This window comes from Sebastes umbrosus, chromosome 3 (genome assembly GCF_015220745.1).
Source record: "Sebastes umbrosus isolate fSebUmb1 chromosome 3, fSebUmb1.pri, whole genome shotgun sequence".
In the NCBI taxonomy this organism is placed as follows: Eukaryota; Metazoa; Chordata; class Actinopteri; order Perciformes; family Sebastidae; genus Sebastes; species Sebastes umbrosus.
In genome coordinates, this window is record NC_051271.1 from 560001 (window position 1) to 578101 (window position 18101).

At 45.0% G+C, this 18101-nt stretch overlaps 1 protein-coding gene across 9 annotated transcripts in view; it reads right to left on the reverse strand.

Annotated features, from left to right (window-relative positions):
- LOC119485008 (CREB3 regulatory factor-like) overlaps window positions 1-18101 on the reverse strand; it is a 46509-nt gene that overhangs the window by 12677 nt on the left and 15731 nt on the right. For 5 of the 9 annotated variants that reach the window (XM_037764252.1, XM_037764251.1, XM_037764249.1 and 2 more), the window contains exons 2-7: window positions 16644-16721; window positions 16492-16556; window positions 16277-16393; window positions 12936-13746; window positions 4454-4627; window positions 2631-2820 (exon numbers count right to left, since the gene is read on the reverse strand). In XM_037764252.1, the coding sequence (XP_037620180.1) occupies window positions 2631-2820; window positions 4454-4627; window positions 12936-13746; window positions 16277-16393; window positions 16492-16500 (1301 nt within the window). In that variant the 5' untranslated portion in view covers window positions 16501-16556; window positions 16644-16721. The remainder of the gene's footprint in view (window positions 1-2630; window positions 2821-4453; window positions 4628-12935; window positions 13747-16276; window positions 16394-16491; window positions 16557-16643; window positions 16722-18101) is intronic. The other 4 variants (XM_037764255.1, XM_037764257.1, XM_037764256.1 and 1 more) reach the window with 3 other exon arrangements.

The window sequence follows — 18101 nt, forward strand, 5'->3', positions numbered from 1 at the left end:
TAAACTAAAACATGAACTCAGTCACACTGCAGTAGCACACAGCGACTTTACTCTCTCTCCTTCTTCTCCATCAACTTTTCTATCCCACGATGTGTTTGTGTCGCGTTTTAATATGTTTGGAATAATAAAATATTCCCAGAGTCCCTCTCCTCTTTAAACAGCCTGTAATAACGCCTCCCTCCTTTCTTCCCTCCCTTCCTCCCTCCCTCCCTCCCTCCAGATATGAACTCTCTATGACCCTCATCTAACTCCTCGTCTGCCTCCTCAATCTTGCCCCGATTTCCTCCAATTCAGCCTTTCATCCTGCCTCCCCTCCATCTCATCTCCTCTGTTGTTTTCCTCTGACTTCCCTCCATCATGTATTCCATCCTACTCTTTGTCCAGAAGGTAAACTCAATTAAAAAAAAAGGGCCAATCAAGTCAAAAATACACTCCTGACCTACATTTCTAAATGGTTTGTGTTGTGTATCTCATCCTCAGGGATGTCTTCTAAATGTCTTACTGTAGTGGTGAGTCTTCAGTTTGGTACGCTGTGTTCCTCCTGGGGAAGAGTTCACATCAGATGCTTCCCAACACTTTCAAATCAAAATGATTTTTCTAAGATTTTCTGATTTTTCCAACGAGTCAGATCCTTAAAGTAGAAATTGAGTTAAGCTGGTTTACTAAATAGATTTCCACTGTAATGAACAACTATATAACAAACAGTACTTAGTTGCAGTAGTCTGGAGACGGTGAACGGAGACTGAGGAGACACAGGACAGAAGAAAACAAAAGAGGGGACACTGATGTTCTCCGGATGTAAAGATGAGTTTTATAATGTTTAAACCAAGAACACAACAGTCCATTTCATAAACCGGCGCTGAAACGGAGATCAGTAACGTTACTGCAGCGTGGGCTTGCCACGGTTGTCGTGTTACCGGTGTTACCCGGCGGTCGGGCACACACCGGTTACATTACGTACCCACCACCACCACCCCACCGTCATTTAGCTTTTTTTTTACAGAAATAAAACCCATTTAGTTCATTTTGGCGTATCAGCGCCGTGTTATCAACAGATAGTCGGACGACGGACGCTACTAACTGACAGTGAATGCATCTGCTCTGTACGGAGTCTCAGCTCAGAGCAGCAGGAGTCAGACTTCACACGGAGAGAGAGAGAGAGCTGACAGACCGAGAGATGGCGGAGGATTTGGTGTTGAAGCGAAAAACAAAAGCGCCTATTTAGTAATATTTCAGATTTAAACCCAACGCTATAAGGCAGGGGTCAGCAACCTTTAAGAGACATTTTAGACAGTTTATAGTCTCAGTATATAGTATATAAGTCTAATGCAGTGAGGGCCAAAGAGACAATGTACTACGGAGTATTAGGGCCACATTGAGGGAAAACACATCTGAGATTTACAGAATGAAGAATGAGAATAAAGTCATAACTTAACAAAAAAAATCGTAATATTACGAGAATAAAGTCATAACTTTACGAGAAAAAAAGAAAATAATACGTAAAATTACAACGTTATTATATTATGACTTAATTCTCAATACTACGACTTTTTTTCTCGTAAACTTTTGACTTTATTCTCTAAATCTCAGATTTATATTTCTCCTCAATGTGGCCCTGATACTCTGTCGTACCGTCGTACCATAGACCTACAACAATGAGAAATGAACATGAAAATGTAAACGATAAACAGTTATTCATTTCCATGTTGATAAATCCACACGGAGCCGCTGGAGAGGAGCTGAAGAGACGCAGGCTGCTGACCGCTGGTCTAAGAGAACCATAACGTTAACGAGGTATTCGCTGCCGGGATGACGGAGCGGTCACGGCCGGTGAGAGGCCAGACGCACCGCCACCGGATGGTAAAGATCAGAGTCAGCGCGCTACACATGTTGATCGTCATCTTTTCTTGTAAAATGTCCGGTGTGATCGGTAACACCGGTGTGATCAGTAACACCGGTGTGATCGGTAACACCGGTGTGATCGGTAACACCGGTGTGATCAGTAACACCGGTGTGATCGGTAACACCGGTCACCGTCACATCCCTAATCCAGGAACAATACATCAGTGTCCCCGTCTTTTGTTTTTCTTCTGTCCTCTGTCTCCTCAGTCCTCATCTTTCACCGTCTCTACCGTCGTCTCTGTGTAACTCGGCCGGGCCGACCAACCAGGTGATGTCACAGTACTGCTACATGGCGGCGCTCTCGCCACGGAAGATGAAACGGATCTTTTTTCTTTTAAATGCTGACATCTGTCATGTTAGTTATATATTTGTTCATTAAAGTGGTTTAGTAAAACCAGCTGAACTCGGTTGAACGCTTCATTTCCACTTTAAATTCCACGGAGATTGTTTTCCTTAAAGCATTCTTCTCTCTCCGTGTCCTCCACAAACAGCATTACAAGGTCAACTACCACATATCTGAAAACCCATCTTAAAGGCTAAAGACTGCCGACACTAAACCACAGAGGCCTGCAGGATTCTCTAGTTTTATAACTGAAAACGATTCACAAACACTGAGAACCGAACCAGGATGCCCACTCAGGCCTGACGAGTCGATACGGAGAGTCTCCCGGGCTCTGACTCCGGTGCAGGAGATGTAGGAGGGCAGTTAAGTGGAGTGTGGTTGGTACCTGGAGGCCAGCTTGTTCTTCTCCTTACGGGACCGGGCTCGGGCCACGGCGGGCAGGTCGTTGACCGGGCCCATGCCGTCGATGGCGGCGTTGAGCTTCTGCAGCTGCTCCCCGATGTTGTGGAGCTTCTGGGGGTTTGGCGTCAGGTCGCTGGCGTCCGTCTTGCGAGCTTTGCGGCGGCCTTTTTTGCCTGGAAATAAGACGATAGAATGAATTCAATACCGGTCTGGTAAAGTCTTTCAATTCTCTTTTAATGCTGTTTTCATCCTGAATGAGAAACTGATGAGCACATCTCTGGTAAACACCAGATAGATTTAAAGCAAAGAATATAGAAGCAAAGAGACGCCATTTTGGACTGAGAACACTTATTATATTTATAATATTTTATTGTTCAACACGGGCCATTTCAGTACAATATGACAATAGAATAGAAATAATTTTGTTGTACTTTTGAACGGCACGTTGTAGTCGGACGTTTTTATACACACATATGTGTGTATATATATATATATGTATATATATATACATATATACATACATATATATATACATATACAGTATATATACACATATATATATACGTATGTATATATATATGTGTATATATATACATATGTATATATATATATACATATATATATATACATATGTATATATATATACTGTATATGTATATATATATATATATACAATAGACAATGTTAAATGTTCATTTTTGAGACCGTAGATGTGATTGTGTTGTGCATTAATGTGATGTGATTGTGTAGTGATTGTGTAGTGATTGTGTTGTGCATTAATGTGTTGTGATTGTGTAGTGATTGTGTAGTGATTGTGTTGTGATTGTGTTGTGATTGTGTTGTGCATTAATGTGTTGTGATTGTGTAGTGATTGTGTAGTGATTGTGTTGTGATTGTGTTGTGATTGTGTTGTGATTGTGTTGTGCATTAATGTGTTGTGATTGTGTAGTGATTGTGTAGTGATTGTGTTGTGATTGTGTTGTGATTGTGTTGTGCATTAATGTGTAGTGATTGTGTTGTGATTGTGTTGTGATTGTGTTGTGATGTGTTATGCATTAATGTGTTGTGATTGTGTAGTGATTGTGTAGTGATTGTGTTGTGATTGTGTTGTGATTGTGTTGTGCATTAATGTGTAGTGATTGTGTTGTGATTGTGTTGTGATTGTGTTGTGATGTGTTATGCATTAATGTGTTGTGATTGTGTAGATTGTGTTGTGATTGTGTTGTGATGTGTTGTGCATTAATGTGTTGTGATTGTGTAGATTGTGTTGTGATTGTGTTGTGATTGTGTTGTGATTGTGTTGTGATTGTGATTGTGTAGATTGTGTTGTGATTATGTTGTGATTGTGTAGTGATTGTGTAGATTGTGTTGTGCATTAACGGTCTGTGTGTGGTATTGGGTTCCTCTGAAGAACAAAGGCTGCTGCTCAGCTCCAGTCGTGTCTGAGGCTGACGTTAGATTCACTGATCAGGGAAATGTTGAAAGATTTAGATTTTGACAGATCAGAGTTGTATGTAGGGCAGACGCCTGAGGGTCCCGATCCCATTGATGTCACACGAGAGGGAAGAAATGGGACACGTTCAGCTGCAGCTGAATATCGCTTTCACGACTCCTCGTTCACTTCCAGCTTCACCTCTCTGTGATATCAGGCCGTCGACTAACAACTCATCCATCACTTCTCTTTCTGATTAATCAGTTCATCAGATTGTTTCCTCCGTCTGACCAACACCTACTAGACCGTTTAGTGAATCCTAAATACATGATGATGATGATGATGGGAGCTCAGTGCTGCGGTGTTGTTCTCACCCTCTCGGCGGTACAGTGTGCTGGGTAGAGTGCTGGAGCTCCAGGACAGAGACCAGTGGACGTCTCCGCCCAGTTTCTTCTTCGTGGCCGACTCTCGAGCGCGGCGGTACTCCCAGAAGCAGCGGCGCTTCGACGGGCGCTCCCCCGGCTGCCTCGCCGGCTCGGCCTCCACCTCTGAAGGGAAAACATGCAAATATGAATTTTGAATTTGTGCGACCGCTGATACACATTCAGTCCAGAGCTTTTTCACAAACCTCCATACAACAAACTGGATCATTTGAGCTGACTATTTTTGGAGGAAAACTGCTATTAAGGCAAACTACGGACAAAAACATTGTTTTTTTCGGCTATTTAGCTTCAATAACACGTCTTCTTTCAGACTTCTTTCAGACTAGTGGAAAGAAAACATCGTAAATACACATTCAGGTGTTTACTTTACTACTTTGTCTATTTGTGTCTGTAGATTTCTCCTAAATTCACCAACAGATATCATTAGATAATGCCTCATTATAACATTTAAAAAAAAACTTGTAATACAAAAAATAATTGACTTAATGTGAGTAATCAACTGGGGATGTTTCATGGTGATATCTATAAGTTCATTTTTTTACCGTATTCACCTGAAGTGTCTTTAAAATGTATGAAATTTTACAATCCATATTTTTTAAAGGCTGTTTTTGTCTCAGACTCTGAGCCAGAGATCTCCACTTCAGCAGCTCTTACATCCACCAAACTCTCCACTTTCATTCCTCTCTATGTTCTGAAGGGTTCTACTGAGGGGTTTGTTCATATATCATTCAGAACCTGATTTATAGATCACTTTATTACTAAAAACATGGCGATTGTTTTGAAGGCTGTTGACAGTATTTTCTGATTCATGGAGCGATAAAAAGAGAAGAAAAAAACCTTTGACTCTAATATGTCAACAAAATGAAACGAGAATTTTGAACCTGACTTTATCCAATGTTCAGATTTCTGTTCTGGTAATGTATGAACATATTTAATAATGTAATTTGCACATTTATTTATAACATTTCAAATAAAACTAGTAATGCAAAGAATAAATAAATATATAATAATCAGAATTGTTAGCTGCAGCTCTAGTATAGCATTGCAGAAATGTAAAGCTTGAGAAAAATGTATGGTAAAGAAACAATAATTGAATGTAATCTGGTTCCTTGAGGTTTCTCTCGTCCGTTTTATTAATATAATATGAAGAAAACAGAATCTCCTGCGTTCTGACGGAGGTGGACGCCGCTGACAGCCACGTATAGAAGAGAAACAGCCAGTCAGTTAATGTGACAGATGAAAGCCCGATCAGAACTGACAGGTATTAATGTGGAGGTATGACATCACGCTGTGCACCCTAATCCTCAAACACACGCCGTATGTCCCGATGACAAAGCCGCCGCCACCGCCGCCGCCTGCTACAACCGTGTGCTGCTTCGGAGACAGACACCTACACGAGCACACGGGACGTCACAGCAGATTAGCCTCAGGCCAGCAGAGCCGTGCAGAGCCGAGCAGAGCCGTGCATAATGCTGTCATAAATAATACAACATGCAAAAGCTGCAGCAGCAGAACAGAACAACAGACGCTGCTTCAGAATCCACCACCAAAAAAATATTAAAAAACACGCTGCAAATAATGAAGAAAGTAATTCCTAGTGGGATTAAATCAGACTGAAAGTTAATAACCATGAAGGCCTATCCTCGCCATTAACCACACACACACACACACACACGGATGGCTTATGTAACATCATGTCGTCTGGTCCAGTCTGCAGACAGCAGCCATTGTCTGCACTCTCACCTCCTTCACTCCTTTGTTTTATATATATATGTATATATATATATATACATATACATATATATATATATATAAAATAATATATAAATATATATTATTTTATATATATATATGAAAAAACAAATATATATATATAAAAAAATATCTAACTATATATATATATATATATATATATAATTGTATATATATATATATATGGAAAAAAAATATATATATATAAAACACACACATATATGCTCCCAAACCTCCCAGCCTCACTCGACCTCCAGCACCTCTCTCTCTGTGAGAACACACACTTCTCCATCCGTCACACAGCCCCTGTGATCGCCATGAGCTAATGGTAAGAATAGCTCGACGAGACCAACACACACACACACACACACACTCACACACACACACACACACACTCACAGCCACAACAACAGAGAGCAACAATGGCGTCTCGCGGCGACCGTCGAAATATGACCCAGGCCGCTCTTTGAGAGCGAGCCAAGCGACCTCTCCATTACCTCACAACAAGAGGCCTGAGATTTGTTTATCTGCCTCCAGGACGACCAGAGCCAGAGGGAGCCTGGGATGAGATGCTAATCTGGAGCCAAGTCGGTTCACATGTGTGTCATCTAATATACATGTTTATGTCTCACGTCCTGCAGTCTGGACGGGAACGTCACCTCTGACATTTTAAACCTGTTACGTCGTCGTCCGGACGACGAGCTGCAGCTCATTAATGTGGAACAGCGTCCTGCTTTAACGTCCTGCTGGATGTACGAGAGAACAACTAAACTACCTCTACACTTCTGTCTGGTTTCTGTCTCTATGTTGGTTAGCACAGTATCTTAAATAATAATGCACTTAAAGGGACACTCCAGAGATTTTTATTAATATTAGGGCTGTCAATCAATTAAAACAGTTAATCACAACTAATCACACATTGTTTTATCTGTTCTAAATGAACCTTAAAGGGAGATTTGTCAAGTATTTAATCCTCTTACCAACATGGGAGCGGACAAATATGCTGCTTTATGCAAATGTATGTATATATTTATTATTATAAATCAATTAACAACACAAATCAATGACAGATATTGATCCAGAAACCCTCACAGGTACTGCATTTAGCATAAAACAATATGCTCCAATCATAACATGGCAAACTGCAGCCCAACAGGCAACAACAGCTGTCAGTGTGTCAGTGTGCTGACTTGACTATGACTTGCCCCAAACTGCATGTGATGATCATAAAGTGGACATGTCTGTAAAGGGGAGACTCGTGGGTACCCATAGAACCCATTTACATTCACTGATCTGGAGGTCAGAGGTCAAGGGACCCCTTTGAAAATGGACATGACAGTTTTTTCCTCACCAAAATGTAGCATAAGTTTGGAGCGTTATTTAACCTCCTTCATGACCAGCTAGTCTGACCTGGTTGGTACCGATGGATTCATCAGGTTTTATAGTTTCCTATGATACCAGTATCTTCATTCTAGCTTTAAAAATGAGCCGCTGCGACCTAAAAATCACAAGTTGCGTTACAGCGTTAAAGAAATTAGTGGCGTTAAAACAAATTTGCGTTAACGCGTTATTATTGTGTTAACTCTGACAGTTAATAGTACGACTCTACGTGACGAGTAAACAGATTCAGAAACGTTAAATCATCAGATTGCATCTTTAATCACAATCTAAAGTGAGAGTTATGGGTCAAACAATAAGAGGCTTTGTCGAGGAGTATTTAACATCGGGTGATGAAACAATACATCATGTATCGATCTAAGGATTTTCTATCACTACAGCTATTTTTATGGATATCTATAAACATTTCTAAACATGTTCTACTACTAAAATATCACATTTAAAGGCCTGTGCAGCTGCAGCGGTCCCTCAGTCTTTGCTATATGCTGTCATTTCCCTTTACCCCAATTCATCTTAGCTGAATTTCTCTGGTTTGGAGGGTTGTTCAGATCATAAGTATAGTATGTCATTAAATAATAATATAGGATATCAAAAAAAGTCATAGTATAGTATGTCATAAAATAATATAATATTTCATTAAATAATAATATAGTATGTAAAAAAAGAAAGTGATAGCATAGTATGTCATTAAATAATAATATAGTAGGACATTAAATAATAATATAGGATATAAAAAAAGTCATAGTTTAGTATGTCATTAAATAATATAGTATGTCAAAAAGATTAATAGCATAGTATGTCATTATAAAATAATATAGTAGGACATTAAATAATAATATAGGATATCAAAAAAGTAATAATATAGTATGTCATTAAATAATAAAATAGTACGTCAAAAAATTTCATAGTATAGTATGTCATTAAATAATAATATAGTACTTTATAAAATAATATAGTATGTAAAAAAAGTCACAGTAGTACATGTCATAAAATAATATAGTATGTCATGTGCAGGTGTGCATGTGCAGGTGTGCATGTGCAGGTGTGCATGTGCAGGTGTGTGAGTGGACTGTTGGCTCTGTATTAACAACGGAGAGCTGATTGGTGTATTTCTCCTCTTTGCAAATCAGGGTGTGACGGAGAATTGCACATTTATGATCAAAGATGCATTCATCTATTATTAAAGGGGCATTTTATTATAATTAAAGAAGCATGTTTTCATTATTATTAAGGAGATGTTTGTGAGATCTGTGAGAGACGGATATATTTCTGTATTTAAGTGGTTTGGGAAATGATCAAATCTGTCAATCCGCCTTGAGGGAGATATTTATTCTCTGGGACATTTTAGAAATACTGACTGAGGTCATGATTACGCCGATGTCCGTACAATTCAGGTAGAGAATCCTTTATTCATTTTTTGTAGTCAAATGGAGATATACTGAGTTAAAAGGAAATACAGGAATATAATGGTAGAAGGTAGAAAACACTGAAACTCCTCAACGGTAGCTACTGCCTCCTTAAATCCAAATGAATACGGTGTGAATATGAGTGATGTAGTCGGATGATTCAGTGTGGCTGAGCTGGTTAGTCAAATGTTTAAGAGTTTGTTCATTTGACATTGAATTCACTCTCTACAGGGTCCTGTGTATGTTTGTATGTAGGGGCATATAGAGGAGTATATCTGCATGTGTGTCCGCATACACGTGTATTAAATGCATCTATATGTTTTGCATGTGCAGACAAATGTCTCTCCAGGAATGAGAGAATGAAATCAGTAAGTCTGTCTGCATCACCGTGCAGGTTGGACTTGGAATGGTGAATGGTGTTATATTATTACGATATTATAGTGCATATATATATATTTTAAGGTGAAATGTGTCAAAATACCATTTTAAATGTAATATTTTCTTGCTGCAGACGTCCCGACCTCCACATCATATTCTACAGATCTTTGTTTGGTTCAGATCCCCCCCAAAACAAATCACACCATCATCATTCTAATATGTTTTTCAATGAAAATGAAAATGTTAAAGGTACTCTATGTAAGAATCATAAATGTCTTGTTAACAGCTTCACCTGTGTCCGTTAAGTCAACTAAAGTCAGCGTCCTGTTGCTGGCGCTTGTGCTCGCTCTACATAGACATGAAGGAGCATCACTCAACACAGTGAGGAGACACACGTCAGCTAAAAGCACAATATCACTCTATATTTCAGCTGCTTGGCAGTAATGTTAGCTGACCAGACCAAGGTCTCTCCATGAATCAATGCTGATCCTAGTGTTGGCTTTTCCTGCCTCAGCCTCCCGACCGCGGCCGGAGGGAACGGGGGAGACGCCGGAGTTTTGGTCGGAGACGATAACGTTTCTCTCCGCGGAGCCCCGTCACTTCACAAGACACGGGAAACCTCTGTTGGTCTGGAGGAGCTGCAGCAGTTATTTCTGCACAAACGTCCACTGAACATTCACTAGATATTCTCAGAGCTAAACTAACTCTTCTGCAGTGTGGAGTGAGCAGCATGCACGTGAGAGGTGGAGAGAGAGAGAGAGAGAAGGAGCGCGGTGTGTGAGTGAAGGCAGCAGAGGAGCAGAGGAGCAGAGGAGCAGAGACTCCGGTCCTGGAGACCAAAGCTACGGTCTCCCCCGCGTCCTCCGACCGCGGCCAACACTGTTTAACAGCTTCACTAGATACAACCAAGAGGTTTTGGTGCTTCACTGGAGTTTGAGTTGGAGTCTGAGTCTGAACAGCGGAGACACACGAGAGACCATGAGACACACGAGAGACCATGAGACACACGAGAGACCATGAGACACACGAGAGAGCATGAGACACCGACCAGCAATGATTTATACGTGGAAGAAGTTACAAACTGAACCTTTAATGTGTCTATATGTAACTTAGACGTTATTAATGACACCTGTGGTTGTTAAATGAACCGCAGTCAGCATCCCGGTGCTCGTTGCTCCGTCAGTGCCAGTGAGCATCCTGGGCATCGGCCAAAACAGTGACGTGACCGTACATTACAACTATATACTGTATCTTTGAATAGTGTTCTGTAATGTCCCTCTCTTTTATTTGGACCGTTGGCTCCATGATACTAACTCAGCTAACGTTACGACGCAACCAGCAGCAGATCCACACGCCGTGTAGCTAAACTACAGCTAGCTGGCTAACCTTAGCTGAAGCACTCAGGATGGTATTTTGCTGCGTTAGCAACACGTTGTTGGTGCTTTAGGGGAGCTGAAGAGGGACGAGGCGCTCCAGAGCATCAATGTCATATCTTTTGGATTTAAAACGTTCTTGAGTTCTTTACATAGAAGACTCTTTCTTTTATTCTTCTAACAGTGTCTGTGCTGCCCTCTGGGCCCCTCTGGGCCCCTCTGGACCCCTCTGTGCTGCCCTCTGGGCCCCTCTGGACCCCTCTGGACCCCTCTGGGCCCCTCTGGACCCCTCTGTGCTGCCCTCTGGGCCCCTCTGGACCCCTCTGGACCCCTCTGGACCCCTCTGTGCTGCCCTCTGGGCCCCTCTGGGCCCCTCTGGGCCCCTCTGGACCTCTCTGGACCCCTCTGTGCTGCCCTCTGGACCCCTCTGTGCTGCCCTCTGTGCCCCTCTGGGCCACTCTGGGCCCCTCTGGGCCCCTCTGAACCCCTCTGTGCTGCTCTCTGGACCCCTCTGGACCCCTCTGGACCCCTCTGTGCTGCTCTCTGGACCCCTCTGGGCCCCTCTGGACCCCTCTGGACCCCTCTGGACCCCTCTGTGCTGCTCTCTGGACCCCTCTGGGCCCCTCTGGGCCCCTCTGGGCCCCTCTGGACCCCTCTGTGCTGCTCTCTGGACCCCTCTGGACCCCTCTGGACCCCTCTGGGCCCCTCTGGGCCCCTCTGGACCCCTCTGTGCTGCTCTCTGGACCCCTCTGGACCCCTCTGGGCCCCTCTGGGCCCCTCTGGACCTCTCTGGACCCCTCTGTGCTGCCCTCTGGACCCCTCTGTGCTGCCCTCTGTGCCCCTCTGGGCCACTCTGGGCCCCTCTGGGCCCCTCTGAACCCCTCTGTGCTGCTCTCTGGACCCCTCTGGACCCCTCTGGACCCCTCTGTGCTGCTCTCTGGACCCCTCTGGGCCCCTCTGGACCCCTCTGGACCCCTCTGGACCCCTCTGTGCTGCTCTCTGGACCCCTCTGGGCCCCTCTGGGCCCCTCTGGGCCCCTCTGGACCCCTCTGTGCTGCTCTCTGGACCCCTCTGGACCCCTCTGGACCCCTCTGGGCCCCTCTGGACCCCTCTGGACCCCTCTGTGCTGCTCTCTGGACCCCTCTGGACCCCTCTGGACCCCTCTGGGCCCCTCTGGACCCCTCTGTGCTGCTCTCTGGACCCCTCTGGGCCCCTCTGGGCCCCTCTGGGCCAGGGCACTCTGGGAAAAGACATTTTAATCTCAATGAGTTTTTTACCTGGTTAAATAAAGGATATATATATATAAAGGTCAAAGGTCAAAACTACAGCATCTGAGCAGTATCTCGTGTACCAGAGCGGCAACTGATGTCTCGTTTTGTCCGACTAACGGTCCAAAACCAGAAGACGGTTCACTGAGAAGCTGAAACAAGTAAACGATTCTCCGACAATATCTTTGAATGAGACATAAGAGAGGTGTAAAGAAATACTGATCTGCTTCTACTGTAACTAACTGTTCAACAATCTGAACCACCTTTCAAATCTAACCACCCCCTCCAACCCCCCCAGCAGCGCGGCGGCTGCAGACGGTTTCTGAATACATGAAGAGCCTCCAGCCCTCGGAGCCTCCAGCCGACCCTCAGAGCCCTCGGAGCCTCCGGCCCTCAGAGCCTCCGGCCCTCAGAGCCCTCGGAGCCTACGGCCCTCAGAGCCTCCGGCCCTCAGAGCCCTCGGAGCCTCCAGCCCTCAGAGCCCTCGGAGCCTCCGGCCCTCAGAGCCTCCGGCCCTCAGAGCCCTCGGAGCCTCCGGCCGGCCCTCAGAGCCCTCGGAGCCTCCGGCCCTCGGAGTCTCCGGCCCTCGGAGTCGTTTCATAACAGTAAAACTGAAGCCACTGAAGCGGTATGCTGTCCGGGAATTACACCCGCAACTTTGGTATTTAATGTGCCTCTGCTCAGCCAACCGCGTCGCAGCAGGCGGTCTGAGGTCTCGTCTGGACCGGAGACAGACTCGGATGGTTTCCGTGTGGGCAGACGAGCTGCTGGCAGCGCCGCCGTGAGCTGAGATGTCCTCGCCACACGGACAAACAGACAAACAGAAAGCACCACTCACCACATTCGGTTTCTGAGGAGCTGGAGAGTTCAGCTTCCACCGCCGTCTCCTCCGCTCCCTCGTCCTCCTCCTCTTCATCTTCTTCTTCCTCCTCCTCCTCCTCGTCCTCCTCGTCCTCCTCTTCGTCCTGCTCCTCCTCATCGTCCTCCAGGTCCAGCTCGGTCTTGGCCTTGCTCTCCACCCTGCCCCGCACCTCCTGCTGTGTGTCTCCCCCCGCCTCCGTCGGGGCGTTGTGAGGCGGCGCCGCCCCCAGCTCCTCCCCCTGGCTCAGGGAGTAGTTGTGCTCCTCGCTGCAGTGCTCCAGCGCCAAACCCGCCGCCGCTGCCGCCACTACCTCCTCTTCCTCCTGCGCCACCTGATACACCTCCACCGTGTGCTCCCTCCCATCCCGTCCTCGTCCGGCCGCTCTTCCTGCAACGCATAACTCCCTCCCTGTTGTCGTGGCAACGGAGCTACGCCCCTCCTCCCTCCCTGCAGCAGCGGCGGCGGCCTGGACGACCTGGATGACGTCCTGGATGACGGGAGGTGCCGTGTGTCTCCTCCTCCTCCTCTCCTCCTCCTCGTCTTCCTCCTGCTCCTCCCGGCTCCTCCCCCAGCGGCCCATCAGGACGGCCTCCTCGGAGCAGGCCAGCAGCTCCCCCCCCACCCCGAGGCCCAGCTTGGTGTAGCGAGCCATCTCGTCCAGCGCAGACACGTCCCAGCGCTCCGGGTGCAGGTCCTCGCCGACGCCACCGTCGTCCACCAGGTCGCTTAGCAACTCAAAGGGCCGTTTCCTTGGCGATGCCGGGGAGCCCAGCATGAGGAGCACGCTCTGAAAGGGTACAGAGGAATCCTTAAATATTACAAACAGATAGTTTGAACATCACTCCTGTATCACCCTTAGAATATCATATACACGCAGCATTCACGTCTTTTAATGAAGTAAAAGTACTAATACCACACCGAGAAAATACTCCACTACCAGCACAAGACCTGAATTCAATACTTACTTACTTAAGTAAAAGTATTATCAGCAAAATATACTGAAAGTACTTAAAGTAGAAGTACTTGAAGATTGTGCAGTAAAATGTTCCCTGTCAGTAATCTGCAGCAATGCATCATGGTCTATAAGATCATCCCGTGTCCTGTGAGAGCCTCGTCTCTCTAAAGATCAGCTTCGTGACGATGCTTCTTCCAGCTGATCCGAGAGGCTTTTTAAACAGTTTATTTAACTTAATGCTCCAACTAGTAACTAAAGCTGTCAGATAGAAGTAGTGGAGGAGAAGCACAAAGTACAAACACTCAAATCTGTACTTAGTTACATTCAGTAATTAGATATTGGGTAACTGAACTCATCGTTTCCAGGCAGCATTTCAAGTGTTGGCAAATTACAGGAGCTTGTTCTATATCAGTGATTCTCAAAGTGGGGTCCGTGGACCCCCAGGGGTCCGTGAGACTCTGTTAGGGGGTCCGTGAAATAATTTCATTTAAATTATAAAATTGTGCTGCATCAATAAAAAGTGCGTACCTACAGATGGGAACCATTAAAGCAATCATATAGTGTGTCCAATGCTCCACCCATGTTAGATTTGGGCCTACAGAAACTCTTTGAGAATACAAATAGTTCCAATCTAAGAGTACAAAAGGTAGTAAGCAGATGTTTAATCTGTGTTAGCATTAAGAAGGCGTCCCAGGAAAATTGTGTGATCCTCATCACAGGAAGGCTTATAAAAATGTTGAATTTAATATCTTTATTAACATTAATACTATTAATCTGTAATTGAATTATCTACACAGACAGCTCTTTCTATACGTCTTTATGCTTTAACAACGAGAAAGAGACCGGTGCCTTCAATACATCAGTAGACAAGTAAAGACAGAATCACCTGTTTAACATGATGTTACCCAATTAACAGTTAACTGTAAGTGGTGCTTTACTAATTAGTTAATTAAGCATCAGATCAACCGGATCAACCAGATGTGTGGTAAACATCTGCTGTGGGCTCCAGTCCTAGGTCTTGATGAGACATTTACATAAACCACATTATGTATTCGTTAATGTAAAGCAGACGTCTCCGCGTGACGACACGTCGGCCTGTAATGAGCTCCGCGGTGCATAAATGAACTCGAAGGCACTGAGGACATTTGAACACGTCACAGAAGGAGAATCACAGGTGGCTGCTCTGGGTTCAGGGTCCTGACTCACTGATGTCATTAGTAACACCTTTCTTACTATAAAAAGTCTAAATGACTTCTGTGGGACAAATATTAAAATGGATTAACCCCTCGTAGACTGATTCCTAGCTGAGGTGCCAGGTGGATGGAGTTGACTGTAATCAGGAACACTGCTGCAGGGCAAACATCTACTGGCTCCTATTTTTTACTTTCAATGACTTCCAAGGTTTTGTTTGGTGAAATCCAAGGACTGCGTCTTGGACAATTATGGTTCGTGTCCACAGGGGCGTTTTTTATGGCGAGGGGACGCGACGCTTCCCATCATTGGACGCTTGGTGTGCTGTCCCTAGAAACAAGGCATTCGGCTCCTGATTGGACGAACGCTTTCCCGCCGTTGGCTGCTGCTCCCAGCTTTCAAACGGAACCAGTATGGAGGCTCGTTTGGAAACTTTCTTCTCTTATTTCACGTCAATAGTTCACTGAGATGTGTTTCTGAAAACATTTGAGGAGAGAAATAACCCATGTTGATGAATCTGTCTTTATTTTAGATCAACAACGTTTATTTTAAAAGATCCTCGGGAGTTTGGAGAGGCGGCGAGTCGCGTCGGACGCCCGTGATTTACATAAAGTAGACGAGCCCTCAACTTTATGCAAATGAGGAGCGGGCGTCGTGACGCCTAGTCTCTCGAATCGCGACGCCACACTACCAGAATGCATTGCACGGCTGCTTACATAGACAATGAATAGGGGGCGTGGAAAGCACGGAGGCTGTGGACACGGACCATTATACATCACAAGACTTTTAGAAATCATTGTGAGGTTGTGATGTGTGTGAATCCCGGGGCTGAGCACGGACTCCTAAAGGGAGTTTTGTTTTATTGTGTTATTGTGTGACTTTGGTTGGTACCAATAGATCCATCAGGTTTTCTAGTTTCATATGATACCAGTATCTTCTCTCTTTAAAACTGAGCCGCTACAACCTAAAAATCAGGTTAAGTAGTAAATCATAAGTTGCGTTAAAACGTTAAAGAGATTAGTGGCGTTAAAACAAATGAACGCGTTATTATTGCGTTAACTTTGAGGGCCCTAAACAAACAAACATTTTCAAGGACATTCAAAGCCCCTTCCTGGGAAGTCTCACTGGGACTCGTGAGATCTGTGTCTCTCTCCGTCACTCGTTGTCTCACCTGGTCGTACTCAGTCCTGCCCCCTTGTGGCGACATGGCCAGAGGGTAGGGGCTCAGCAGGCCCCTGTGTCCCCCGTAGGCCTCGCCAAACGCAGGCTCCATCCCATTCATACCCGGCTGAGGGGGAGCAAACACAGACACAGAGTGAGATCAAAATCCAAGAGGAAGACCACCCGGAAGAGGAGGAGCATCATTCAGAGGTGTTCCTACTTTACCTGAGGCATGCCCGAGGCAGGAGGGTGTCAAGTCGCGGTCACAGCGTCGGTTCAACTGAGTTCTGCTGCAGAAACACAAACCAGAAAGTTCAGATCTGAGAGACGTCAGGGAGGAAGAAGAAGAGTAGGAAGATGACGAGGACGTATTTTACCGAAGGTTGAGAGTTGAGAGGGTCAAGGGGCGGAGCTCCTTTCACATGTCGCAGCCCTGCAGCTCTCAGCCTCCCAGCCTGGAGGGACACAGCAGACATCAACAGAGGCCACGATGCAAATTATACAGCAATAAAACAGTGAAAGAAAACAGCTTGTTAACCCTCTGAGACCCACAATACACCTGTTCTAGTCTTCTTTAGGGGGGCCCAGAGGGTCTTTTGGGAGTCTTTAGGGGGTCCAAGGGGTGTTTAGGGGGAGATAGCAGGTCAACAGTAGATGTCACATAGAAGTGGTGAACATCATCTGAAAGCTGAGAACCTGAAGATTAATCTGAGATGCAGCTTTAGAACATGCTGATAGAAGTATCTGATGGTCATCCTCATGCTCTATTATGACTCATAAGTTGTTGCAGCAGTTGCTGGGTTGATACCATTTGTTCCACAGATTTGGTGCTAAATTTAACCATGTTTAACCACTGGAGAATTGATCAAAATGATCAATAATCCTCCAAAATACCACATTAAGACACCAAGACCTCGAGGAACACCAGAGAAGAAGACATGCTGTGATTGGGGATCAAAAACTTTTGACATTTGGAGATTTCTGCAAGAATTTGCATTTTTCGGCGATTGGATGGCGAGCACTAAAACTGCTCAGAAACCCCCTTATTGTCAGTCTAGCTAGGAAAGCCATCCATCCTCTGAATGCTCTAGGTCTCTAGTCTGATCCATCCATCCTCTGAAGGCTCTAGGTCTCTAGTCTGATCCATCCATCCTCTGAATGCTCTAGGTCTCTAGTCTGATCCATCCATCCTCTGAATGCTCTAGGTCTCTAGTCTGATCCATCCATCCTCTGAAGGCTCTAGGTCTCTAGTCTGATCCATCCATCCTCTGAATGCTCTAGGTCTCTAGTTTGATCCATCCATCCTCTGAATGCTCTAGGTCTCTAGTCTGATCCATCCATCCTCTGAATGCTCTAGGTCTCTAGTTTGATCCATCCATCCTCTGAATGCTCTAGGTCTCTAGTTTGATCCATCCATCCTCTGAATGCTCTAGGTCTCTAGTCTGATCCATCCATCCTCTGAATGCTCTAGGTCTCTATTCAGATACACCATTTTAGAATAGGAGACAATAACACATTTATACTGCATGTGATTATCATAAAGTGGGCATGTCTGTAAAGGGGAGACTCGTGGGTACCCATAGAACCCATTTACATTCACATATCTGGAGGTCAGAGGTCAAGGGACCCCTTTGAAGATGGACATGACAGTTTTTCCTGGCTAATATTTAGCCCAATTTTGGAGCGTTAATTACATGACATGGTTGGTACTGATGGATTCCTCAGGTTTTATAGTTTCATATGATATCTGTGTCTTCTCTCTAGCTCTAAAACTGAACCTCCTCGAGCCTCTGACAGACGGTAAAGTCGGTTGGGATCTCGGGTCTCAGAGGGTT